At 35.9% G+C, this 27,951-nt stretch overlaps 3 protein-coding genes across 3 annotated transcripts; 2 read left to right on the top strand and 1 right to left on the bottom strand.

Moving 5' to 3' along the window:
* Window positions 1-9,066: 9,066 nt before the first annotated feature.
* Window positions 9,067-10,090, bottom strand: LOC108850262 (uncharacterized). The gene is made up of 2 exons (XM_057007963.1): window positions 10,055-10,090; window positions 9,067-9,597 (listed from the first exon to the last, which is right to left on the bottom strand). The coding sequence occupies exons 1-2, from the start codon at window positions 10,088-10,090 to the stop codon at window positions 9,067-9,069; spliced, it is 567 nt and encodes a 188-aa protein (XP_056863943.1).
* A 6,119-nt stretch (window positions 10,091-16,209) lies between these two features.
* LOC130511119 (uncharacterized) lies at window positions 16,210-16,773 on the top strand. Its single transcript, XM_057007965.1, has one exon. The coding sequence runs from the start codon at window positions 16,210-16,212 to the stop codon at window positions 16,771-16,773; it is 564 nt and encodes a 187-aa protein (XP_056863945.1).
* Window positions 16,774-22,799: 6,026 nt separating this feature from the next.
* Window positions 22,800-27,917, top strand: LOC130511120 (uncharacterized). The gene is made up of 4 exons (XM_057007966.1): window positions 22,800-24,008; window positions 24,099-24,187; window positions 24,303-24,751; window positions 24,979-27,917. Exons 1-4 carry the CDS (start codon window positions 22,800-22,802, stop codon window positions 27,915-27,917), a joined length of 4,686 nt encoding a protein of 1,561 aa, XP_056863946.1.
* Window positions 27,918-27,951: the final 34 nt, after the last annotated feature.

The raw sequence follows: 27,951 nt of genomic DNA on the forward strand, positions 1-27,951 counted from the left end.
TACTTTGTGTATATGAGTGACACATAAGCAAATTTAATAGATATTAGGTTAAGATCCGTGCTTTTGCACGGGTTAAATTATTAAATTTATGAAATGTATATAACTTTACATAAAATAAAATATATTTTGTAAAATAAAATACATAATTTTGGGATTTTTAGGATTGGTGGGATCTAAGTGGTTTTTATTATGAATATTATGTGATGTCCCTTATAGAAAGTACTAGATTTACTTGATTGTCAATTCTACTTATTCTCCTATTTATATTTAGATCCCAAACTGTTGTAATCCTATAAAAAGAACTTGTTACTACTCATGAAATAAAATACACCAGTTCCTTCTCTTCTCTTCTTATCTATAACACGTTATCAGTACGAACCCTAACCGTCTTACCAAAACCCTAACCATTTTACATACAAGTCTCTGATAGCTTTTTTTTTGCATTTTTTCTTCACGATTTCACAGTTTTCGCAACAGATTATCGCTAGTTTTAACAAAATACGATAGATCTATAACATAAACAGTGATTTGGGACTTATAATTTTGATTTCTGCAAACTTTTCTATTTTTATGCTTAGATTTACCGATTACTTCTCTTCGCCACAGTGACTTTCCGGTTAGCCTTTAATCAGGCGAGTTCTCGGCCACGAGGACGAGTTTTTGAATATGGGTGAAAAGTAAAGAAAAGGGATTAGGGTATCGATTTTTTTTTTTCCATCTAATTATATTAAGAAAAGGGTCCAAGCCCTATAACCTACAAACAAAAGCAGAGCTTTAAAGCTCAAACACAACAAAAGGGTCAACCAAAAAACAAGGCCTTAAAGCCCAACAACAAAACAATTTGAGAAACCCACTCAAACCCAAACACGAGTTTCCATCCCCAACACGCGACATACGCGTCGATCGATCTTCACACACGAGATCCGATCTGAGGAAGCTTGCCGGAGAGGACGCCACACACACTGGCTCCACCACCATAACATCCATCTTCGTCGTCTACACTTTCCACGGAGCGCCTTCACAGAACTGACCGGAGACTCAACCGTAATCATTTAAACGCCCTTTGTAGATACGATGAAACCATCACCAAATACCATCAGAGAGCCTCAACGCATCTCCGACTACAGATCGAACACCACAACCAAACCGAAAACATAAAAACAAAAGGAAAAAACCCTAAAACCCTAGGGTACTAAAACCCGACAACGGTGGAGCCGAGAAAGCTTCCACCTTCCAGGGACTTGCCGACGGTGCAGAGTTTAAGACGCCTCTACCCCCGGAACCTTGACGGCGACTGGAGAGCTATTGGAGCCTCTCCATCCAGGAACTCACACAAACTGAACTGAACCACAACCTGAAGCCGCGACCCGTCATCCTTATCCTCACCGCGAAACCAGAGAGAGGCGAGTAGCCACCGTCACTGGAGCAAAACCCTAACCCAGATCCGCCAGTATATCGGTTACGATCACCGGTCGGAACACACAGAAAACCAGCTAAACACATGAACGGAAAAGGAAACCACCGTCGCCGACACGCGCTCGGACGCGCGGCCGTCAATGGGGTTCCCTCAGGTCTCACTTCTCTCTCTTCTCTCTCTTTTCTCTCGATTCCTCCTAACCTTTACCCAGTGACTCTTTTTTGTCAATTTTTTTTTTAAAAAACTTTTTACTAATTTAACATTTTAAATTAGTTACGAAAATCTAAATCACATATTATAATTCAACTTATTTGATAATTTAAGGGTATAATGGTATTTAAAAAGTTTCAAAATCTTATTTTCCTAAAACATCTAATTAAAATCCTAATGTGACAAACCGGAGAAAAAAACGGCTTTTTTTCCAATTTACTCTTCTTTTATTATATTTCTATTTCCCAATAAATTATTTTTAATTTATATTATATGAAATATACAAGTTCAAATAAAACTGAATAAAGTTTTAACTATCTATTATGTTTTAAAAATCTTTATGTTTTAGTTTTCTATTATTTATTTTGAAAAAAAATTTCCAATCTTTGTTAATTAATTATTGTTACCCACAATATTTTTACTTTCTCTTTTTCTTCGTATTTTTATAATATAACAAAACATTATAAACTAAATTTTGTAAAAAAACTAAAATATGCTACATTATGTCGAGAAATGATTAAATGAATTATTGGTTTTATTTAATCAATGACATTAATAGAATGGATATATATTGTGAAACATTTTATTATTCAAAATTAATAATTTTTTTCATTGAATATGAAAATAATTAATTCACAAAAAACATAATTAATTCACAAAAACCTATTTATGTGTATTTAATATTTTTATTGAAAAATTAACATGTGATAATATCTTGTTCAATGTATCCTAAAAATATAGAATAAAAAATATAGATAAAAGACATCATTTTTCATGTGCTTTAGGCGCCAGTCAGATCCGGACTGACACTGCATACCACGAGAAGTGTATGTTCGAATGTCTCCTTCTCCTTTTCTTCTTCCTCGAATAACATCGGAGGAAGACGTGTGTGAAGCGTTTTATTTTTTATTTCAATTTTTATATGAAAGTAATAACAAAATTCCAATATCTTTGTTGTTTATTTACGCAATTGTACAAAAGTAATAGCAAATTCCAATATCTTTTTTTATTAATTTATGCTGCTTGCTGGAGAACTCTCTGGAGTAACCAGCGTCAAGGATCTAATCCTCGACACCGACCGTCCGCCAAAAACCGATAAAAATCTTCCCGCAGAAAACTCTTCTCCGAGAAATCAGGTAGGAGATAAACACGAAAGGAGACCGGATGACAGGGGGAATGATAATAACCGCAAAAGGGTAAACATGATCATCCGAGGATCACAGTACTACAAGGACTCGGTCTCGGCCATCAAAGCCTACCAACGGAAAGCCTAGTCGAGTGCGAAACACCCCAAATGGTCTCCTCCTCGAGATGGTCAGAATGGTTTGGTGACGTTCACGGAAGAAGAAGCCGGCGGAATCGACCAGCCTCACTGCGACCCCTTAGTCTTAGTCGTAGATCTCATAATAAGAGATCTCGAGGTCGCAAGGATACTCATCGATACCGGAAGCACGATCAACGTAATCTTCCGCGACACCCTTAAAAGGATGAACCTCAAGCTCGGGGAAATCACCCCGGTACCGTACGGGATTCTCCAAACAAACATCCATGACCCTAGGATCCGTCCAGCTACCCGTCATGGCAAAAAAAACGTCACCAAGATAGTTGACTTCACAGTGGTAGATATCCCAGCTATTTACAACACGATCATGGGAACTCTATGGCTAAACGCCATGAAGGCTGTTCCTTCATCATATCACCTGGGCGTCCAATTTCCAATCAGAACTGGAGTCGCATCAATATAGGGTTGTCAAAAACAGTCGCGACTTTGTTTTTTAGCGGAACATATATTAAGACAGATCACGACAACCTCCACGGTTAAACGCAAGCGCACTCAGCCTCCCGCCGAAGATGCCCCGACGAAGGGCACAACGACATCTTCCGCAGAAGCAGATTTGGAAATCGGGACCATCCCTGATTCCGAAGACAACGTCATAACTCAACGGGAAGAGAAAAATCCTGACGAAGACGTCGACCCTGCGACTAAAGCGGTCGACGGAAAACTAACCGCCGAGTAAACACACTCGCGGCACAATCAAAACTACGAGATGGCTTGATCCTCGAAAGGGGTACGTAGGCAGCTCATCGAAAGACGAGTTCAGCTATTCCCCTCTCAAAAAAGGGGGGGGGGAAGTGGGTACGTATACTCGTATACTCCCACCTCTTAAAATTTCCGATGCACTTTTGTAATCGAGTTATTTTAAACATAATAAAATTTTCTACTATAATTCGCATCTTTTTACGTATCAAAAAGGCGAGACATCCTCATCTCCTCATTAATAGAATAAAAAAAACAAAAAACAAAATGTATAATCTCGGAAAATAACGACGAGACGTCGTCAAAGTTAGATTCCAGGTTATATGAGCAACTATCCAAACGCGATAAAAAGCATAAAAATTTATACTCCGCTCGTCACCCGACAAGCACATCAGCCGTCTTAAACAAAATTTATAACACGTTGTTCGGCATGCCTAGAGCACGTCGTTCAGTTATTCGCTTTAGGCGCCAGTCAGATCCGGACTGACACTGCATACCACGAGAAGTGTATGTTCGAATGTCTCCTTCTCCTTTTCTTCTTCCTCGAATAACATTGGAGGAAGACGTGTGTGAAGCGTTTTATTTTTTATTTCAATTTTTATATGAAAGTAATAACAAAATTCCAATATCTTTGTTGTTTATTTACGCAATTGTACAAAAGTAATAGCAAAATTCCAATATCTTTTTTTATTAATTTATGCAATTGTACAGATAAAAAAGGAAAGAGAAAGGAAGACACATGTATCAATATTTGTTATCTAAACTATTAAAACTAAAGTATATTTTGTACTTAGCCCTAACTTTTCAACAATAATTACCATCATATGTCATTGAACTAAACCATTCTTTTTAAATTATTAAACCATCTCAATTTAATTTACCTATTCAATCAATATTTGCATCAATTAAAAGCTTTCATTTTAGGCTATAAGATCCCTAAATATTCGACTGTTATCTACACGTAAATAGTAACTTGCATCAACAAAATCATTGTATCTTATTTTTCTTTAGAAAAAAGAATATTCTATTTTGTGATCACTATAATCTTGCAATATCTGACTTAACCCATATAGTTGCGGCATATAAATTGTATATATAAATTGTATATATATACACACTCCTATTGCCTCATTCAAAAATCATTTTAAAATGGGATTTGACCCGCATGATCAATCGTTTGGAGAAAGAACATCCAATGCATGGACAAAGAAAAACCTGTGTTCAAAAACACGGGCAAGACGCCCAGATTCTCGGCGTGTAGGCGTTAGGCGGCTCTCCCCCGTAGCGTTTAGGGTCAATTCGGTTGATTTTTTTTACAGTGAATCCTGTTTTTTCTTTGCGCTAAATAATTGGTTAGGAGATTGGACATATAATTAATTTTAAAGCAACTAAAAGTAACCCAATTAATTTTTAATATGTAGGTCCATTAAAATTTTAATAGTTACATTAAAAACCAATTCAAAATATATCCCAATACTTATTTTAGCCTTAAATAATTCAGGTTTCTCATGTATTAAAATTATGTATTTAATATAATTTTTGTGTTATATAATTTACTTTTTATAATTATAATATTATTAAATATATGTAAATATATTGAATTCTAAATATAAATATGCTAAATTTTATTTTTATTGATTCTCAAGTATAAAAAAATTGATGTATGTAATTTTTAAATTTAAAATATAATTAAATAATTTATTAAAATATTTATTTTTATATATTTTGGGTGTTTTAGATTTTATTATTTTATTACAAATTTAGTATGGAAAATTTTGTTAAATTTTAGTGGTATGTGTTACTAACCGATAAAAAATTAAATTACATATAAAATAAATTAAATAATATATGTTGTTGTAGATTTACATTATACAAAAATCAATATGATATATTTGAATAGTTTTACAAAAATAAAAACTAGCCATATATAAATTAATTAAATATTTGTGGAAACAACCAAAAGATGTTTTTATACAAAAGGTGAATTACATATGAAATCTTTTTGATTGCTGAATATCCAAAAATGTTATTATACAAAAATGTTATTATACAAAAATGTTGGGAATAAAACTAGAATTCATGAATCCAAAGAACCGAACCGGATTTGATCCAAAAAATAGTATCAAACCTGAATCGAAATTGATTAAATATCCAAACGAGTTCAAAATATTGGTATTTAGATAGAAAATACTAAACCGGATCCAAATCGAAAGATTGCAGGTATCTCAATATATATGAGTCATATTTATATACTTAAATGTATTTATTATTTTTAGATTTAATATCCATAGAATAACCCAAATATATAAGATTTTTTGAAATTGTCCAAAATATTTTAAAATATATAAAATATTCATAATTAAATATTTACAATAGCTAAAATACTTAAAACATCAAAAATATTTAATAATATATTAAAATATTCAAATCAAACCAATTTTTATGTTAAATTTTAATATATTTACATATATTATTAGAACCCATATGTTATTTTTTAATTTATTTGTAGATTTTAAGAAAATTAAAGTATATATGAATATAGGCTGTTTATCTAAATCTGAACCAAACCCGCAAAGATCTGAACCGAAACTCTACCAAAATTTATACGAATAATTTAATATGGTTGAAATCTTCAATCTCAAAAACTCGAAATCCGTATAGACCCGAAGTAAGACTAAATAGGTACCCAAATTTGAGTGGATACCAACATCCTATAAATATATTTGAAAGATATCCAAACATATTTTATTTATATTAAATAAAAAATATATTCGCCACTCCTATGAAATTTATTCAATTAACCCTAATTTTTCCTAAGTAATTACAACTATATGCCACTGAATTTTAGTAACTATCTATTTAAAATTATCATTAATATCCATCTACCTAAATATTCTCTAACTAATAAAGGAAAGATTTTCAAATTGATAGGCGTGATTCACTTTTAAGAAACCACCATTCTTTATAATTTTGTAAAACATCAATTTTAAGTATATAAAAGAAATATTTCCAATTACCATTATTAAATATATCAAGGTTACAATCTCCCCAAATCTATCAATTGAATACGATATTAATTTGTAAGCCCATCACTTATTTAACTGATTTAAAATTTAACTCAAAACATAATATATTAATAATATAATATTAATCATATATTTAAATCATACAAGGAATTTTGTTAATATAACTTTAACTCAACATAAAAGATTTATCAACGTTTTGAAAATAACACCAGACATTGACTCGGTTAAAGTTGGGTCAATGGTCAGACCGGTCCAACCATTCCAACCGGTTCAACCGGGTTTCAAATTTTAATCTAATTTGAAATTAAGTAGTTATATGTATATGTATCAATACTATTAAAAAGGAACATGACGATATATGTATTGTCCAACTATTTTAATACAATTATTAAAACATTTTACAAAAGAAATATAATAGAAAAATACAAATATGATTAAAAACATAAATATAAAAATTAAATTTCATAATCTAGTTTATATTTGTATTCAGTAACATAGTGTACCTTATTATGCATGCCAAAACACCAGCATGCAACAATTTATTAATAATTTTATTTTTTCTATGACAAAAGCATAGTATATTATAAATATTATTCGAGTTTCATATACAAGGACGTGGAGGATCACCATATGGATAACGACATCGGCATGCCAATGGTCTTCCGTTGTCGGATACGCAAACACCTTCCCCTAGTTTATGCCTTTTGAGACATTCGGTTTTACAGTTATTGGCATTACATGTTTCACCTTTTATCGAATAAGTATTAGAACAATGTGTGGGACCTTTGGGTTTCTGTGCAATCGCCATTTTTCCTAATAATATAATAATTAAAACATAACTTTAGTTTTCATAATTAAAATAAAAAATCATTTTTGTAGGTATATAAAATAAATGGCATCAAATACATACCGAACTGAAGAATTGTAAGAACAATGAAACCAATAAACCAAATTTTGAAAGCAACTTTCATCTTCGATAATGAAATAGTGATGTTTTAAGAATTAGAAAGACAGAGAAGTACATTTATATATGAATCACAAACTGAAAATGTCTAATTTAAGCTATACATTTTTTCAAATTCCAATGTAAAAGGATCTAGTTTGACCAAAAACTCAGTCTCTGGTTTCTTTATTTATTTAATAAAAAATAAATCATTTATGTTTAAATTTGTTTAAAATATTTTTGATATGCATAAACAATCAAATTCAATTAAGTCACAGATTCAGAATTTATATAACATATATTTAGAAAAGAAACATAAAGATAAATGAGAAATGACAATTGATCTAATAGTGTTAAAAAGAAGAAGACAATTTCATCGAATAAAATAGAAATAGATTTTTCTCATAAAGTAAATATATGAAATGAAAACATTTATGTATAGGTTTTTAAAAATACTTTGTGTATATGAGTGACACATAAGCAAATTTAATAGATATTAGGTTAAGATCCGTGCTTTTGCACGGGTTAAATTATTAAATTTATGAAATGTATATAACTTTACATAAAATAAAATATATTTTGTAAAATAAAATACATAATTTTGGGATTTTTAGGATTGGTGGGATCTAAGTGGTTTTTATTATGAATATTATGTGATGTCCCTTATAGAAAGTACTAGATTTACTTGATTGTCAATTCTACTTATTCTCCTATTTATATTTAGATCCCAAACTGTTGTAATCCTATAAAAAGAACTTGTTACTACTCATGAAATAAAATACACCAGTTCCTTCTCTTCTCTTCTTATCTATAACACGTTATCAGTACGAACCCTAACCGTCTTACCAAAACCCTAACCATTTTACATACAAGTCTCTGATAGCTTTTTTTTTGTTAAACTATAAATATAATATAAATGAACAAAGATTATACAAAGAAGATCTTAGATCTGAGTCATCTTGGCAAAAAAGAAATAAAAAACAAGATGGATCACTGAGAATTTCCACTACAAGAGAATCTACCACAGCCACATCGTCATGAGGTCTTGGAAAGGCTTTCTTAGTCTTCTGGCCGAGAAGATGTTCCTCAGCTCTCTGTCAATACCCTAGAACACAGTTGCAGCCGGAAACGAGGATTCGTTATGAATGAGATTGTTCGTTTGCTTCCACATGTGAAAGATCACAGTTTGAGTTGCAATCTTCCTCAAGAGTGTAAGCTTCTTTGATGGGGATGATCGAATCCAGGAGAGCAGCTCCGACCAGGAGGTGAACATTGTTGACAGAGGTTGACATCGCAGCAGCACCTCACGCGAAACATCATAGCTGAACTCACAAGATAGCATAAGATGGTCTCTGGTTTCATCATAGCGAGAGCAGAATGGGCAAGTAGGTTGAATAGGGAGGCCCCAAGCAGCAAGCCTAGACCTTGTATCTTAATTGGAAACCCACATTGTGAATACGTGTTTCGGAATACCTCCTTTGAACCAGACGATGTCCACCCAATCTTTGACCTCCTCCCTCGGTCGCAGAATTTCCCACGTTGTATAAGACCTGAAACTACGCAAAGGGAAATAACCAGCCACCCACTCATAGTCATCAACAACAACATTTGACAAAGGTAAGGAAATAGTTGTAAGAAAAGCATGGAGATCAACTTCCTTTTGGGATTTTGGGTGAGAAAATGTCCAAACATTACCTCTAATTGCATCTGCCACCACAGCCTCAGTTCTAATCCGCAAAGATCTTGGTCCCGAAAGGCCAATATAGTCAATCAACTGTCCCAGCGGTGTCCAGACGTCGAACCAGAAACTAGCCGTCCTGCCATTTCCCAGTCTGGTTTTACAAAACAGAAGCGCAAGAAGACTAAGGTCAAGCAACTTCCTCCAAGCCCACGAGTCAGTCACTGGGGGTTTAATAGACCAGAAAGATTTCTCGCTCAAGTGAGAGCTCCAATGCCAATCAACCTACAACGATGGAGCTTTAGATAGTAAGAACAAAATGAACTTGAGGCAAGACACACTGTTTGCCACACGATTTTTGCTACACCTCTCTTCTCCAAGTTTCCAGACCCAAAGAATTGGGAGCAGAGTGACTTGATGCTCTTAATGCAACCTTTTGGGAGGATGAAAGCGGAGAGCCAAAGGTTACAATACCAAAAATGACGGTTCTGAGGAGTTGCAATCTCCCTGCGAAGGAGAGGACTTTTGCCAACCAGGATTGGAGCCTTGAGTTGATCTTACTCATCAAAGGGGCATATTCAGAGATCTTGAGCTCCGTATAAGGCTTGGTCGCTATAGCGACCGGGCTGCGGACAAAGCTCGGTCGCTATAGCTACCGAGCATACGTGCATCAATTATTTTTCGAAACGTCCAAAGTCTTCCGAAACGACGATACGACGTAAAACTATGCACTCTTGACTACCCTCATAACAATCCTCTGTAAGCCACGGCTAACCATTCTTTGATTTCTCGATCAAATGGGATCATCACCTTGGTTTACGACGAAAACCGCGGAAAAATAACTTTATCGGAGAAATCGTAACAAAACGTCTTAAAATCCCATAAACTTTGTGACGGTTTATGCTTGGAGGATAAACATCAGTTTCCGCGAATAAATGAAAAGTTTCTGCAGATAATCATGAAGATCGGTAAAAATGGAATATCTCCATTTTTCGAACTATGACAGCTTAAGGGCAAAAGAGGAAGGCGTACACCGACCTAGGAGGGAGTATATAAGGAGTTCAAGGCGATAGGAATAGAGAGAGACTTTTTCAGAGCAAACTTAGCATTTAGAGCAATTTCAGGAATTTTTCCGTTTTTTGTTATTTCGAGCTGCGACTCAATTAGGATTTAGCCACCTTCGGGTATTAGACTAGGAATCTCACCAACAGCTCTCGTAGCCGAAGCGCTCTTACCTTGTTGTAACGCTCATACGCAGATTCAGAATAAATCCTTCTTTCGCACTTTTTTTTTACGATTTTCTTATTATTCTCGTTTTATTTTCGTGTTCTGATTGCTTGGCGTGTGGTTTCTCAGATATCCGGGACCTCTGGGAAATTAGGGTTTTCCAAGTTTCCTAATTTATACGATTTATTGACGGTGCGAATTTTGGCTCCCACAGTTTGACGCTAGAAGGAGGGGGTACGGATCAATCTTACTCACAACCAGCACACACTCGATCAGACATGACTATTGACGATACAACGGACTTGCAAACTCCTCTCAACGAAGCAAACAAGGACGCTTTGAACACTCCAACAGCGGATGTATCTGCGGCCAACGCACCTGCTAACGCCGCGACGCACGACGAGTTCAAAAGTATGTTTTCCGCCTATGAGAAGAGGTCGGAAGAGAAGGATAAACTCGTGGGAACCTCAACCAAACATGTTCAAACCCTAACGGCAAGGACCCACATAGTCCTCCCTCGCGGAGCTACGAAGCTCCATGGAAGAAGACTCGAGTTCGCAACCCCACGCGATAGGCCAGGAACTTCGTAGGAACGTCCTTACGGAGAAAACCCTAGTGAAAAATCTCCTGTCGAGAAGAGCAACTCAAAAAATCATCTGTCGTCCGAAAAGGACACCGAGGTGGATGAACTCGAGCGCATCGACTTGGAGCCCAGCGATGACTCCGAGGAAGACGCCGACGTCCATTCAAGAAGAACCTAATAATCGTCTTCTCTTCGTTTTCATCCCTCGATAATCGTCGAAGATAGCATATACAGGAAGCTGCGCAATATTCCCTAAAAGAACCTCAAGAAAGAGAAGCCAGCAGCATGTCAAGGCAAAATAAAAAGCAAAAGAAGATCTTATCCAAGAGACGACAATGGCTTAAAGCCTCCTTGCTCACCAGAAAGCTCACCCACCGAAATCGTAAGGGAATCTTCATCACCAGCTTCACTACCGCCTCCCCAGCAAAGAATACCGGACGAGACACATCTGTGAAAATCAAACATTAGGGAACGCACGAACTCAAGCGAAAAACACAGGCCGGAGGATTGAAGGATTTACCTTACGCCAAAATGTAGGATAATGGATGGGCTCTCGAACCCTCATAAATATGTATTGCTTATCCCAATCACTTCCAAAAGGGTGATCACCCCCAGCACCTCTGGAAGGCTCCGCAACTAAAGGAGTACCATCGTGAGATCTAAGGTAGTAAAACCCTGGTTTACTCATCAAAGGAACGAAGCAATAGGAATACAAAACCTCGTGTACTCCAATACGAAAACCGTGCAATTCTCCGAGCACTTGAATAGCTAGCAGAGTTCTCCAGGATAGTGGAGTAAGCTGAGAAGGGCATAAGCCAAAGTACGAAGAAACTTCGTCAACAAGGGAAGGAACACCGCTTCTCGCGCCAGCCTCCAGATAAGCCTCATATATAGCTATCTCATTTTCTCCTCCATCGAGGGCACGTTCGAACTCAGAAGGACTTCTTATCCGCACTGGCGAAGGAATTGCGTACTTCCCCCGGATCCTGGCAAAGTCTTCTCCGCGGATCTCGGAACGAGGGCCATCATCAAAGAGGTAGGAGCGTCTTTGCTTCGAGGGAGCCATCGGAACTGCTTCATCATCATCCCCCGAAGCCATCTCCCTTGAGGAAACCGGAGATGAAAAAGGATCATCCGGAAAAAGACGAGGCCTTACATGACCACCTACGGACGCAGCCGGAAACATGGAATATTCAGGATTCATCTTTTTGGGCCTAGGGATCACAAGCTGGGAAGGTTTGAGGCTACGGGAGACGTTGCAGCCTCCTTCTTATACATCCTGAGTACTGACGTTTGCTCTAAAATAAAAGGAAAATGCAATATCTCCAGAAGATCTTGAAGCACTTAGTCGAAAAATTTCAACCAGGGAAAAAGAAAATTCTCTCCTGAAAATGGAAATTTTACGAAAAGAAGCAAGGAATTCAGACTATGATACCTTCGCACACAACTAGACTCTGCCAGAGTTCAAGGTACAGCTCCGGCCCTAAAAGAAGACTCGACTAAAACATGAAGCTACTAAGGGTCATGTCCGGGGGAAGCTTCCTGAGAATGAGCTACTCCGGTTGACTTGAGTGCACACGTTATTCTAGATATTTAGTGAAGCGATGTTGTGTTAGGAGATTGTTTGGTTGTTTGAACGATGTCGAGCTGCCTACGTACCCTTTTGTTTTCGCGGATCAAGCTGATTCGTAGTTCTGAAAATCGTTTTATTTTATTTATGTCGTTGGTGGCCCCCAGTTCGATGTTTGATCAGAGATGGGACGTCGAAGTTAAATGTAGTATTTTTTGAGCTTGTAAGCGTTCCACGGTCTTAATTCGGGGCGTCCCATTTTGCAATTTTCTAGCTCGTAGACTCCATCGCGTACTTCTTTCGTTATTTTGTAGGGACCTTCCCATCTCGTTGCTAGTTTCCCTGCACCTTTTTCTTTTGTTCCATCGAACACTTTTCGTAGAACTAGGTCGCCGATTGAGAGTTGTGGTTTCTTACGTTTGAATCATAGTAGCAAGCTGCGGCTTGCTGGTAATTTTGTATGCGTACTGCAGCTCTTTCTCGTCGTTCCTCGATCATGTCTAGATGTTCGAGTAATAATTCTTGTTTAGTTCGACGTTTTCGGGGTATATCCCTCGTCGCTGAGAGGGGACTTCGATCTCAGCTGGTATTACTGCATTAATTGATTCCATATGTAAAGGAAAATAGGGTTTCTTGGATTTCTGTGTGGGACGTTGTTCGGCATGCCTAGAGCACGTCGTTCAGTTATTCGCTTCATTTCGACTTCTTGAGATCGAGTCTCTTTTTAAGGTTGTTTACTATCGTTTTGTTCGCGGCTTTGGCGTGTCCGTTACATTTAGGGTATCGAGGGCTTGTGAATTTTATCTTGATCTTCCATTTGTCGCAAAAATCTTTGATAACTTTCGAGATGAATTGGGGTCCGTTATCTTTGACTATTTCATATGGAAGACCGTTTCGACATACAATGTTTTTCAAGATGAAGCTCGTCTCGTAGTTCCGGTGATATTTTGGTACGCTTCAGCTTCGGTCCATTTGGTAAAGAAGTCAGTCATTACTAACAGGAATCGTAGTTGTGCTGGTCCCATGAGACGAAGGGTCCCACTATATCCATTGACCATTTCATGAATGGATACGGTGATGATATAGTCGATAGTTTTTGCGTTGGCTGGTGTAACATGGGTGCGTGTCTTTGGTACCTGTCGCATCTCGATGTGAATTGTTCGCTGTCGCTGATTATAGTTGGCCAAAAATAACCGTCCGCCAGAGTGATTCCCGCACGATCCGTAATGTGTTTTCTTGAGGATGACTGATGCCTCTTTTGGCGATGCGCATAACAAATATGGTTCACCGAAGGTTCTTTTGAATAGTTTCCCTTCTATGATGCAATAGCGCGAGCTTCGAGCTTTTAACTTCCGGGCCTCCCATCTTTCTGCTGGGAGCTCTCCTGTCTCGATATAATTGTGTATTGGGATTCTCCAATCTGGTATGCTTTCGAGTTCGTTCTGGATAGCCTTTTGTGACTCGTTGTTTATTTCGTGATCAGGTACTTCTTTGGGATTCACACGAGAAGGTACTGCCCTTGTGACACCTGATTGGGTTCTTCGAGAGGACTCACCAGGATTTCTTTGGGTTCGTGGAATTCTGAGTTCCTCCTCTTCAAGGTCTTGAGTATTTCTCAGAGATCTACTGCGAGTGACGACCGCTCCAATTAGTGGGAGATTGTCTTCGCTGTTAGCAATCCCTCTACGAGGAAGGTCTATGCTGGGTCGGTCTATGCCTTCCACTAGTCCCTCCGTATGGTTGGGTTCGACGTTGATGCTAGCCCGGCGAGGGCGTCTGCTGATGTATTTTCTCCCCCTCGGAATTCTCGTAAGCTTGGACTCGTCAAACTGCTGGGTGATCCCTCGTAGTACTGCTAGGTAGGCTTCCATCCTTTTTTTTTGCTTCATACTCCCCGTGAAATTGGCTCGTGACGAGCTGCGAGTCGCTGAAGGCGCTTATCTTCTGAGCACCGATGCTTTTAGCAAGTCGTAACCCAGCAATCAGGAATTCATACTCAGCCTCGTTGTTCGATGAGTTGAAACCTAGACGAAAAGACTGCTCTATCATTTCTCCTATTGGGGATTTGAGTTGTATCCCAATACCCGACCCTTGTTTTGAGGAGGCTCCGTCAACATGGAGTTTCCATTTTCAGGTTTTATCGCTACCGTTAGTTTCGTTGGGAACGAGCTCGATAATGAAATATGCTAATACTTGTGCTTTCGAGCTCGTTCGGAGTTTGTATTCGATGTCGTATTCTCCGAGCTCGATCGCCCATTTTGCTAGTCTTCCGGATTGGCTCGGACTATGCAGGACCGTTCGTAACGGCTGCGACGTCATAACCATGATCGAATAAGACTGGAAATATGGCTTTAATTTTCGTGTGCCGTTTACCACCGCTAGGGCTAGTTTTTCCATTACGGGATACCTCGTTTCGGCGTCAAACTGAGATCTGCTGAAGTAGTACACCGGTTTTTGTTCGTTATTTTCCTCGCGAACCAGTACCTTACTTACTGTGTGTTATGAGGTCGCAACGTATAGGTATAGGAGCTCGCCATGAACATGTTTATATAGGATGGGGGCTCGCTTATATAAGCTTTGAGCTCACGAAGAGCGGAATCGAAATCAGCGTTCCATTCGAACTTCTTGTTCCCTTTCAGGAGATTGTAGAATGGAAGGCACCAATCCATCGATCTCGAGATGAAACGAATTAGTGCAGCGATCTTTCCTACGAGTCTTTGTACGTCTTTGATCGATTTCGGGGGTAAAATTTCGATGAGTGCTGAAATCTATTTAGGATTGGCTTGATTCCTCTTTTTGTTACGAGGTATCCAAGGAGTGCTGCAAGTCGTAGCCTTAATTTTTTTCTTAAATAAAACAAGATAAGTACTAGATTAAAATCAATAACTACAAGAGTTTCAGATAAAAAAAGAGTTGTTTTGTTTTTGACACCCTTTACAACATATATATAGGCAAAACCCTAATGGGCTTTAAAACACAAAGGCCCAAACAAAACAGCTTCCCTAGAGCATCAATGTCCAAAATGCAGCTTTCCTAAAGTGGTCACTTCAAGGCTCTAGGTAATCTTAGCAGATTTCTCTACAGCAACAAAGTGTTGAAGACAAGTTCTTGAAGTGGGCACTTCAGAGCTGTAGGTAAGACCATGTATCTATTCTTCCTCTTCGACTTTGGCTCCATAACTTCTATTTTGCAGTTTGGCCCTTGATTTCGCCCCAAACTCCCAATTTTGCATTTCAGCCCCTGTGTATGCAATATGTACATATGCAACACCTAATGAGACCTATATGCAACTCCTAGACACTAAAATGACCAAGATTAATAGCTAAAACCATGTAAAAATACTATACATCAAGCCTCCTGCTGCAGCTGCAGAGAACCGGAGACCTCTCTCCATCTCCTCCTCCATTGTGGTTTCACTAGGAAAGTATGTGAGCTAGGCCCTTGGAACGAAACGGTCTCCTTCAAATCGGCCCTCATTGCTTCATCTTCTTGGAAACCTCTACCCCCTTATGGATTCATGAGTAATGCTTTCCCCTGGATTTGTTGGTTCCTCTGGATTTCACGGAACCAGTTGCTAATTGAAAAGCGACCATCGACTCCAGAGACGATAATTCTACGAGCCATCACCGCAATCAAGGAATGGGATAGTGCACAATTGCTCATCAAGAAGCCCCTCCCAAAGGCCCCGATTAAACCCCTGATTGCTCAGAGCCTCAACCTTCATCCCCTCACAATCCGATGTAATACGGATGCTGCTTGGAAAGCGGGAGAAGCAGGCCTGGCCTGGATCTTTACAGACAGTGAAGGAGTGGAACTGAATCGGGGATCACAACACAAGGATCAGATCTCGTCGGCTTGCATGGCGGAAGCGATGGCCATCAGAAGCGCCCTACTCCACGCAATCGATCTCCACATCAATCATATCTGGCTACGGTCAGACTCGCAAGTGCTCATCAGAGCGATATCATCAGGAAAGCATCCGGCCGAGCTCTACGGAGTACTTTCGGATATTTCGTCGATCACCCGTCTCTCCTTTTTTCGGTTTCGTTTTCTTTCATCAAAAGGGATCGTAATCGGCTAGCGGACTTATATGCCAAGGCTTGCTTGCATTCTGGCCCAAGCCCATGTAACCCCTAAACTATTTATGAAATGAAAATTTATGGTTGCCCAAAAAAAAAAGCTGGCACAAAATAACGTGGTCTTATGTTATACCTATTATCTATTGAGATTGTTAAATCTTAATGATACTTGATAAAAAATGGTAAATATAGAAGATTAATTGCTAATGTTTTAACTAATGTACTAGATTTTGATCCGCGCTTTGAAAAGTGCGGGACTCTTGTTGTTATAATTTTTTGTATCAATTTGGTTCAAATTCGATTGTGATTTTATGTTTTTAGTTTAAATAGATATAAAAATCGTTAGATTATGTATTGATCTGAGCTTAATTAGATGCTTTGATCTGGTTAGTTTTGGATATTTTGTATGTTGAGTCGATTCTCGGTTTAGTTTCAGTTTAGTTTTAATTTTTCATGTTATTCAAATATAGAAATTATATTCATTTTTTAGGATTACTTTTATATTTTATGCTTGGTTATGTTTTGGTTATATCTCGTAGTTTAATTTTTTTTTAACATTTGATTCATAACTGATTAAAAACTATTTTGAATGATTAATTTTTAATCAAACCTTTTCTTTTCAAATTTATCAAAAATTTCTCCATGTCTGCAGATAAAAATAAAAAATAAAATAACTTGTAGTTGGATTTGGATAATTAGAATCAATAAAAACAAACTAAATTACTATTTTAAATAGGAACCTACTAGCTAAGAAGAGATTAGAAAATATTAAACTCACCCTGTTGAAGCTTCGAAGAAGATGACAGTAGTTGTCAAAGATAGAAAAAAAAATAATTCTAACTCAAGGCTTTAGGTTTGTAAATTGTAAATTATTGAAGTTAAACTTGGTTTTCCTTTTTTTTTTTAATTGTAGACATGATTGATTTACGTTGGGTTTCAATTAAAATTAATGGACATTATAAAGTTTATCTAGTAATATTGGGTTATAATTTATGGGGTGTCAAACTAAATTTAATGGAAAAAATACATAGGTTTAATTCTTTTCCACAATTAAAGGTGTTGCAGTTGCACCTCCATTCACCTTAATACGTCCGCCACTGGCCACAGTCAACAGCATATAGCCACGCTAGGATATATATAGTAGAAGCATAATTAAACATGCTAAATAAAATAAAGAATCGGATAAACAAAAGCAACAGTTTTCCGGAAATAAAACCAGGGATTCATTACAAAAATAAAAGCATTAAATAAAAACATAGCTTATAAATAACTTAATGGCATGAAACGGTAAATACTGTTGAAACAGAAGGACACTTCAAAAATAGTTTTTTGTTTTAATAGTATTAATAATCTTTTTTTTATAAAAACAATATGTAAAAATATTTTGAATTTAATATTTGGAAGTTCCGTTTGAAGATATGTTAATTTCGTTAGTTTAATAACAATCGAGTTTTTCAAAGATTAAAAATTATGTATCAGTCTATATTTATTAATATATGAAAAAATTATAACAATTGGTGCATGCACCTTTTCTTTGTGCAGATGTAAAATGATCATCTGAATATAAACCTTCATTTTTTTTAGTTAATATATTGTTTAAGCTAAAGAAGAAGATGGTTATACGATTTGTAGAAGCTTTTAAAGTTTGACATATTAATCATGGTAGCCACAATCAACAGCATATAGCCACGCTAGGATATATATAGTAGAAGCATAATTAAACATGGTAAATAAACTAAAGAATCGGATAAACGAAAGCAACAGTTTTCTGGAAATAAAACCAGGGATTCATCACAAAAATAAAAGCATTAAATAAAAACATAGCTTATAAATAATTTAATGGCATGAAACGGTAAATACTGTTAAAATAGAAGGGCACTTCAAAAAAGAGTTTTGTTTTAATAGTATTGATAAGTAACTAATGTTCTAAAAGCGGAGAGTGACTTGAGAAACAAAAGGAAGTTGCATAAGAAAACAAGTTTAATGTATGAATCTAATGTTTTAGAACACTTCACATTTGTTTTCTCCTAATAAAATGAGTCACCTTAAACAAAACATATGTTACTTACTCAATTTTGATGGATGGTTGAGATTAAAATATGAAACTTACCAATGAAAAAGAAAGTCTTGGTGACAAAACTTGATGAGGAAGCTGAATCCTCTTTCGACTTATAAATAGTTGGTTTTCCACTATCACAAAGTAACATTAAGAAAATCTAAAGAGAAACACATAAAAAAGTTGTAGGCAAAGAAGGAGAAGATCTAACTCCAACTTAAAGATCCAGAGATCATTTTCCATATGATCAAAATCGTTCAAGAAAATTTACGCAATGATGAAGTAAGGTATTCCGCAAATCCCTCTTATATTTATATTATGTGATTAGTCTAGATGTTAAAGATCTTAGAGTTCATGTAAAATCATGTTTACATGCCGGTATCTTTTTTACGTTTTCGCATTCCGTTGGTTGGGCTTTTGTCTCTGGCAAGCGATGGTTTCTTTAACATCGTCTTGGCTGGCTTTTGAAACCGGGAGGCGGTGGTTCTCTTAACACTGTTTTTGTTCCAGAACTCGTCTTGGTCCTTTCTTTTTCTTTTTTTTTTCTTCTCCTTGCCTGCGCTTCTATGTTCTTCTTTTAGGTTCACTTGTGTATCGATCTGGAGATGGGATTGTTCTTCCCTCCCCTTGGATCGGGTTGAGTCATCTTTCGGCTTATTTGATGATAAAAGATGTTTGTTGTTGAATTTCAGGGAAATCTGGTGCTTTTAGATCGATCATAATCATCTGAATCTTCTGTTGTTGAAGGGAGGTTCTTTGGATATCCATGTTGGATCTGATATCTCGATTTGGCGTGTATTTTTGCTTTGGATCGTAGATTCTCCAGTGAATCTGAACTCCGATGACGATCTCTGACTTTGCAGTAGTAAGCGGTGGGATTTGTTTTTCAAGGGCACGTGTCTCCACATTGTTGGACCCAATTTCGGTCCATTAGGTTAATGGGCCTAATTCGGGAAAGCAGACCGCAAAGGAGAAGCCCGCGAGTGGAGTTAGATGTGATGACGAAGTCAATGAAGTAGACGGAGATCACGGAGTCGGTTACGGGAAGAACGGGGTCGAGATTATAAAAGGAAGGAGAGATCAACATTGGTGGGACAGCGAAAACCCTAGAGAGAGAGCACATTACACACTTTTTTACCTTTCTTACTTTGTCTTAGATCTCGATCTTGATCGATCTCTTTGTTATAGTCACTTTCTTTGTAATTCCTTGTAATCGACCTCTTATCCAATAAAAGTCTATTTTGTCAACGGAATTCCGATTACATCGTTGTGTTCTAAGGATATCGTTGCCTACATCTTTTGTCATTCTCAAGTTTACTTTACAAACACAACAAAATACTGAGTATAGATTTTAGGTTCTACACACGTCGCTATACTTGCACGTGTCTTCGAGTTGAATGTTGGCTTGTCTTCCTCCGTGTAGCCATTTAGTCTTCTTCTGTCTGGGTCTGATTTGAGTGCTAGTTTGTATAGTTTTATTTGTGATAATCTATACTATTATTTGCGAAATGATTTTGTTGCAACGGAGTTCTCACATTAAAAGTTAGAGAGGTTAATATCGATACTACCCTTAATGAATAAAATATATAAATAATTTAAAAATAAAAACGAAATTTAATTAATTTGATTAGATAATTAATTAAAATTAATAATAGTAAGAATTATCCAAAATCTAAAAATATATTTTAAAATAAAAAGATAACTTCTATATATATATTATGATATTATTTGAAAGAAATCTTTTAATAAAAGTTAAGAAACATAGAATATATAACTAAATATTAATCAAGTAAAATTCTTAGTTTTATATAATTGAAAAAGAATATTGAGTGAATTTTAAAATTTATTTCTATATAATGAATATAGTGTACAAAGAAATGTTTAACAAATTATGACTAATATGTAAGAATTTTCAAATGAAACAAAGAAATTTTTAACAAATTATAACTAATATATAAGAATTTTCAAATGAAAATAAAAATAGTGATTTATCATTATAGTCTTTTAGTTAGTAATACATATATTAAAAACTAATTATAAAATATTTAACCCCACTTCCACGGACGAAACACCTAAATACTACTTATTGAAAAAATATTATAATTGTTAATATGTAAAATAAATATACTAATAATAAAAAGCTAATTTGGTTGATTAGATAACTGATTATACTTAATTATAGTGAGAACTATCCAAAATCTAAAAATATATTTTAAAATAAAAAGATAATTTCTATATATATTATGTTGTTATCTGAAAAAAATCTTTTAATAAAAGGTTAAGAAAACATAAAATATATAACTAAATATTAATCAAGTAAAATTCTTAATTTTATATAATTGAAAAAGAGAATATTGAGTGAATTTTAAGATTTATTTCTATATAATGAATATAGTGTACAAAGAAATTTTTATTAAATTATATGATTAATATTTAATAATTTTCAAATGAAAATTAAAATAATAATTTATCATTATAGTCTTTTAATTAGTAATACATATATGAATAAGTAATTATAAAATATTTAGACCCGCTTCCACGGACGAAACATTTAAAAACTAAGTAATTTTTCGCAACGGAGCTTTTTCACGTTAAAAGTCAGAGCGGTTAATATTGATATTACCCTTAATGAATAAAATATAAAAATAATTTAAAAATAAAAACGAAATTTAATTTATTTGATTAGATAATTAATTAAAATTAATAATAGTAAAAATTATCCAAAATCTAAAAATATATTTTAAAATAAAAAGATAACTTCTATATATATTATGATATTATCTCGAAAAAAACTTTTAATAAAAAGTTAAGAAACATAGAATATATAACTAAATATTAATCAAGTAAAATTCTTAGTTTTATATAACTGAAAAAAAGAATATTGAGTGAATTTTAAAATTTATTTCTATATAATGAATATAGTGTACAAAGAAATTTTAACAAATTATAACTAATATGTCAGAATTTTTAAATGAAACAAAGAAATGTTTCACAAATTATAACTAATATATAAGAATTTTCAAATGAAAATAAATATAGTGATTTATCACTATAGGCTTTAGTTAGTAATACATATATTAATAACTAATTATAAAATATTTAGCCCCACTTCCACGGACGAAACACCTAATTACTACTTATTGAGAAAATCTTATAATCGTGAATATGTAAAGTAAATATAATAATAATAATAATAAAAAGTTAATTTATCTATACTATTATTTGCGAAGTGATTTTTCGCAACGGAGCTTTCAGGTTAATAGTTAGAGTGATTAATATTGATATTACCCTTAATGAATAAACGAATAAATCATCTATAAAATAAAAACAAATTTTAAATTTCTGATTAGATAATTGATTAAAATTAATAATGATAAGAACTATCCAAAATCTAAAATATTTTTTTAAATAATGAGTTAGAGTGATTAAAATTATTTATATGCTTAATGGATAAATATATAAATTACCCACAAAAATGAATTTAATTTTTTGATTACATAAGTAATTAAAATTAATAATGATAAGAATTATCGAAAATCTAAAAATATATTTTAAAATAAAAAATAATTTATAATCATATTATTTTTTAAAAATTAAGATAATTATTATGTATTGTGTTGTTAGGTTAAAACAATTATTTCTATTATAAAAGTTAAAATCAAGATGTAAGACAATTTATGTATATCTATAATATTATTTGTGAATTTATTATATAATTAAATAAGAATTTATATTAATAATAATATATTTTAAAAATAAGATTATTCTTATATATTATGTTGTTATCCTAAAATAGTTATTTCTATTTCGAAAAGATCTTTTAATAAGAAAGTTAAGAAAACTAAAATATATAACTAAATATTAATCAAGTAAAATTCTTAATATTATAAAAAAAAAACAAAAACGCACTGTTTTGCTCTAGCGAAAAATTAGGCGATTTTGGCGATTGGGGTTTTCTCGTTCGACACCGACATGAGCACGGCGGATCCGCCGGATTTGCCTCCTTCTCCGATGGAAAATGGTTCATCTCAGAGGGGAGGGAATGGTTCTGATCAAGTTACAGCAAAGGATTTGGAAAATTTGGTGAATCAAAAGGTTTCTGGAGAAGATGGCTCAACCGATCAATCTTCAAAGGATCTGGGTTTGGGAAAGACGATCGCGGCTCCAACAACTCAGGAGGTGAAGGGATCGTGGGTTGGTGTGGTTCAAGGTCAAAAGGTTCTTAAAAAGTATGAAGTGGAGATTGAGATGAAGGATGGAGTTGGTTCAGTAAGGGTTCCAGAGGAGATAACAAAGGATGTGGCTCCTCTATGGGATGATTTCTTGATTGGGAAATTTCTTGACAATGCTCCACACATTGCAAAAGTGCACTCGATTGTGAATAAGATTTGGACTCTGAATGATAAGACTCAGAAGATAGAAGTGTTTGAGGTCAATCCAACATCAATGAAGTTAAGGGTTCTCAATCAAGCTGACAAGAACAGGATCCTGAGGAGAGGAATGTGGAATATCGCGGGCGTCCCAGTGGTGATGACGAAGTGGTCGCCAATAGTAGAGAAGGAGAAGCCACCAACACAATCGATTCCCATGTGGGTTCATGTGAAGCATTTTCCCTTAAAGATGTTCTCGTGGCAAGGTCTAAGTTTTGTTACAAGTCCTTTGGGGGTTCCTGGAAGGCTTCATCCAGAAACAGCGCAATGCTTAAACTTGGAGGTAGCAAAGATTTTTGTAAATGTTGATCTAACGAAGGATCTTTCCAAGCAGTTGAATTTTAACATTCAAGGAGAGGAAGTGATGGTGGAGTATAGCTATCCATGGTTGCCAAAGAAGTGTTTGAAGTGTAACAAATGGGGTCATTCGGAAAAAACATGTTATGTGGGAAAAGAAAGGGAGCAGAAAGATCTTGAAGAAGGAGAAATAAGAAAAGAAGTTCAGGAGAATGTGAAGGAAACAGTAGAAGAGTTGAAGGATCAGGAAGTGTCTATTCAGAGTGATAACATAGAGGGGGAAATAGACAAAAATCATAGAGAGGAGGTGCAACAGGAAGAGGGTAGAAAAGAGGTTTCGGTGGAGAAAGCTCAGACAGTAAATGCGATGGAGGAAAAATTGGAATGGGCTGCAGTCTCTCCGGGGAAAGCTAGTCGTACTCCTAGTCCAAGAAAAGATTTGGAGTTTGGACAAGTATCTATACTCACGAAGTCTAGGTTCTCAGTTTTGACTCCAGATGAGGAAGAAGATGTGGGGGAAAATGAAAAGGAAAAAGAAAAACAGATTGAAGAAGAGAGTTCAAGTGAGGAGAAGGAAGATGATGTTATTGTATCAAGGCAATGTCTACCTCGTGAATCAAAGATAAATCACAGGTATTTAAAAGGTGGTCAGAGAGTTCAGGACGTTGGTCCTAGCAATCTGAACAGAAAGAAGCCCCGACGTCAATAGTATGTCAGGATTCTACTGGAATATAAGGGGCTTTAACAGGGCCTCTAAGCATCTGGTAGTTAAGGAGTGGATAAGGAAAAGTGGGTTTCAGTTTGGATGTTTAATTGAGACAAGAGTGAAGGAAAGTAAAGTTAAAGGGATTTTGGAGAAGGTTGTGCCGGGTTGGTCTTATATGGCAAATTATGAGTATAACAGACTAGGAAGAATTTGGGTGTTGTGGAGTCCAGGAGTGAGAATGACTCCATGTTTTCAAAGTGATCAGATTATTACGGTGTCTATGCTATTGGAGGGTATGGATGAAGAGGTTTTTTGTTCTTTCATCTATGGAAAGAACTTGGTAGAGGAAAGAAGAGAGTTATGGAGGGATTTAAAGAGTCATCAGGATTCTTCTATTATAAGGAAAGCACCATGGATTATTCTAGGGGATTTCAACGAGATATTACATGGTTTTGAGCATTCAGTAGTAGGAGCGTCGGAAGATACGATGGGTATGAGAGAATTTCAAGATTCAGTCAAGTATTGTTCTCTTTTGGATATGTCCTATCAAGGTCCAAATTTTACTTGGTGTAACAAAAGGGAGAATGGAGTTATCTGTAAAAAGTTGGATCGTACTCTGATGAATGAAGTGTGGGCAAGAAAGTTTCCGCAATCTTATTGCGTGTTTGAAGCAGGGGGTTGTTCTGATCACCAGCGATGTAGAATTGTGATCAAGCAGGAAAAAATGAAGCCGAGAAACCTTTCAAGTTTATTAATGCACTGGTGGATACATCAGAATTTTTCAAGCTGGTTGAAGAATTTTGGTCTGAAACAGAACCGCTTTTCAACTCTACCTCAGCACTTTTCAGATTGTCAAAGAAGCTTAAAGCTTTAAAATCCCATCTGAGAAAGCTGAGTAAGGAGAAGTTTGGAGGCATTTTCAAGAAGACAAGTGAAGCGTATAAAAATCTTTGTGAAGCTCAAACAAAGACTTTGGAAAATCCTGATCAGATAAACATGGAAGCTGAATCTGCTGCGTATGGAAGATGGCTGATTCTCTCAATAGAAGAAAAGGTTATCAGTCAAAGAGCTAAGATTTTCTGGTTAGAGGTGGGTGATGGAAATAACAAGAGTTTTCATAGAGCAGCGAAAGTAAGGGAAATCCGAAATGCTATAAGAGAAATAAAGAGATCAGATGGGTCAGTAGCAGATAATCAAGAAGACATCAAAAAGGAAGCTGTGGATCATTTCCACAAATTCCTAACTCATAACCCGGAAGATTATGAAGGAGCGAGGCTAGAGGATTTAAAGACTCTACTCAATTATGATTGTTCTGAATCTGATAGAAGCATGTTGATTGGAGATGTATCTACAGAGGAAGTAAGGAAGGTTCTCTTCTCTATGGCTGCGGATAAATCCCCGGGACCTGACGGATATACCATGGAATTCTTTAAGGCTTCTTGGGCTATTACAGGTACAGACTTTGTCGTAGCTATTAAATCTTTCTTTGATAAGGGTTTTCTTCCCAAAGGCATCAATTCCACCATCTTGGCACTCATCCCAAAGAATAATGCTGCAACTTATTATCGCCCTATATCTTGCTGCAATGTGATATATAAGGTTATATCAAAGATACTTGCAAATCGAATGAAGCGGCTGCTCCCTCTGTTTGTATCTTTAAACCAGTCAGCTTTCGTGAAGGATAGATTGCTTATGGAGAATGTTCTTCTCGCGTCAGAGCTGGTTAAGAGTTATCACAAAGAAACAGTTTCAGAAAGATGTGCAGTAAAGATTGATATATCCAAAGCTTTTGACTCAGTGCAGTGGTCTTTCTTGCTAAGGGTTTTGGAGGCGTTGAATTTCCCTGCAAAGTTTATTCTGTGGATTCAAAAATGTATTGAGCTAGCATCTTTTTCAGTTCAGATTAATGGAGAGCTTGCTGGATATTTCAATAGTAAGAGGGGCTTGCGCCAAGGTTGCTCCTTGTCACCTTATCTATTCGTAATATGTATGCAAGTGCTATCAAAACTTCTGGACAGAGCGGCTTATGAGAAAAGGATTGGCTATCATCCATATTGTGAGGAGTTAAGATTAACACACATATGCTTTGCAGATGATATACTAGTATTCTCTGATGGGAGAAAGGAATCAGTGGATGGCATTTTGGCAGTGTTCAAGCAGTTTGCAAGAATGTCAGGGCTTAACATAAGTCTTGAGAAGTCAACACTGTACCTAGCTGGAGTTAAAGCGGAAGGTAGTGTTGCTATTATGGAGCAATTTCCTTTTGAAGCTGGTTCTCTCCCGGTTAGGTATCTTGGACTTCCTCTCTTGACAAAGAGAATGAATGCACAAGACTACAGCCTGCTTATCTCAAGAATAAAAGCCAGAATCTCTTCCTGGACGGCGAGGCACCTTACTTTTGCTGGTCGCCTACAGCTCGTTGGTTCGGTTATATATAGTATAACGAACTTTTGGATGTCAGCATACAGACTGCCAAATGGGTGTATACAAGAGATTAACAGTATATGTGCAGCGTTTCTTTGGTCTGGTCCAGTTCTATCAACGCATAAGGCAAAGATAGCATGGTCAGAGGTTTGTAAGCCAAAAGATGAAGGAGGTTTGGGTCTGAGAAATTTAACTGAAGCGAACAGAGTATCATGTTTGAAGCTCATTTGGCGCCTACTATCTGCTCGTGCTTCTCTTTGGGTGAAGTGGATTTGGAAGTATCTAATTAGGAAGGGATCTTTTTGTAGTGTAAAGGAAAGCAGTGTGTTGGGATCATGGATGTGGAAGAAGTTGATAAAACTGAGACCTTTGGCACAGCAATTAACAAGGATGGAGATAAATAGTGGTTCAAATACTTCTTTTTGGTTAGAAAAATGGTCGCCTTTGGGTGTTCTGATTGAGCTAACTGGAGATGGGGGCTGTATGGCTCTGGGTATTCCTCTAAACACTACGGTGGAAAGAGCTATCCAGATTTATAGGACTCGAAGGCATCGAACTCCTGAGTATATAATGATTGAGCAGGAAATTATGAAGCTAAAAGCTAGGGGATTAAATGATTTGGAGGATGACTGTCTTTGGAAGAGGGAGAATGGTGATTTCAGATTGGGTTTCGTTACCTCTCATACTTGGAACCTTACAAGAGTACACTCCGCGAAAGTCTTCTGGAGTAAAGGCATTTGGATTCCTGAAGCCACTCCAAAGTTTGCTTTTATTGCTTGGGTTGCAATGCACAACAGATTAGCAACAGGAGATAGGGTTATCAAGTGGAATCCTCAAGCAAATTCCACCTGTTGGCTCTGTCAGAATGATTTTGAAACAAGAGATCACTTGTTTTTTATGTGCTCATATTCACAAGAGGTGTGGAGGAAGACCATTGGAGACTTAACAGGTAGTAGCAGTATATATCAATGGTCGCTAGTGGTCAGGACAGTGGTAAATGGGCTTCAAGAGAGAAATGCAAAATTTCTACTCAGATATTGTTTTCAGGCTGTTGTATATGCACTATGGCTTGAGAGAAACGCTAGAAGAGTTGGAGGTTATTCACAACCAGTGTCTTGTTTGAGTACAAGGCTGGAAAAGTTGGTGAGAAATCGAATAACATCTTTGAGGAGGAAGAATTGGAAGAAGTACGAGAAGGCTATGGAAGTTTGGATGGGAAGAAGTTTTATTTGAGTTTTTTCTCTTCTTTATAAAAAATTGCAGATTC

This window comes from Raphanus sativus, chromosome 4, assembly GCF_000801105.2.
Source record: "Raphanus sativus cultivar WK10039 chromosome 4, ASM80110v3, whole genome shotgun sequence".
Lineage (NCBI taxonomy): Eukaryota > Viridiplantae > Streptophyta > Magnoliopsida > Brassicales > Brassicaceae > Raphanus > Raphanus sativus.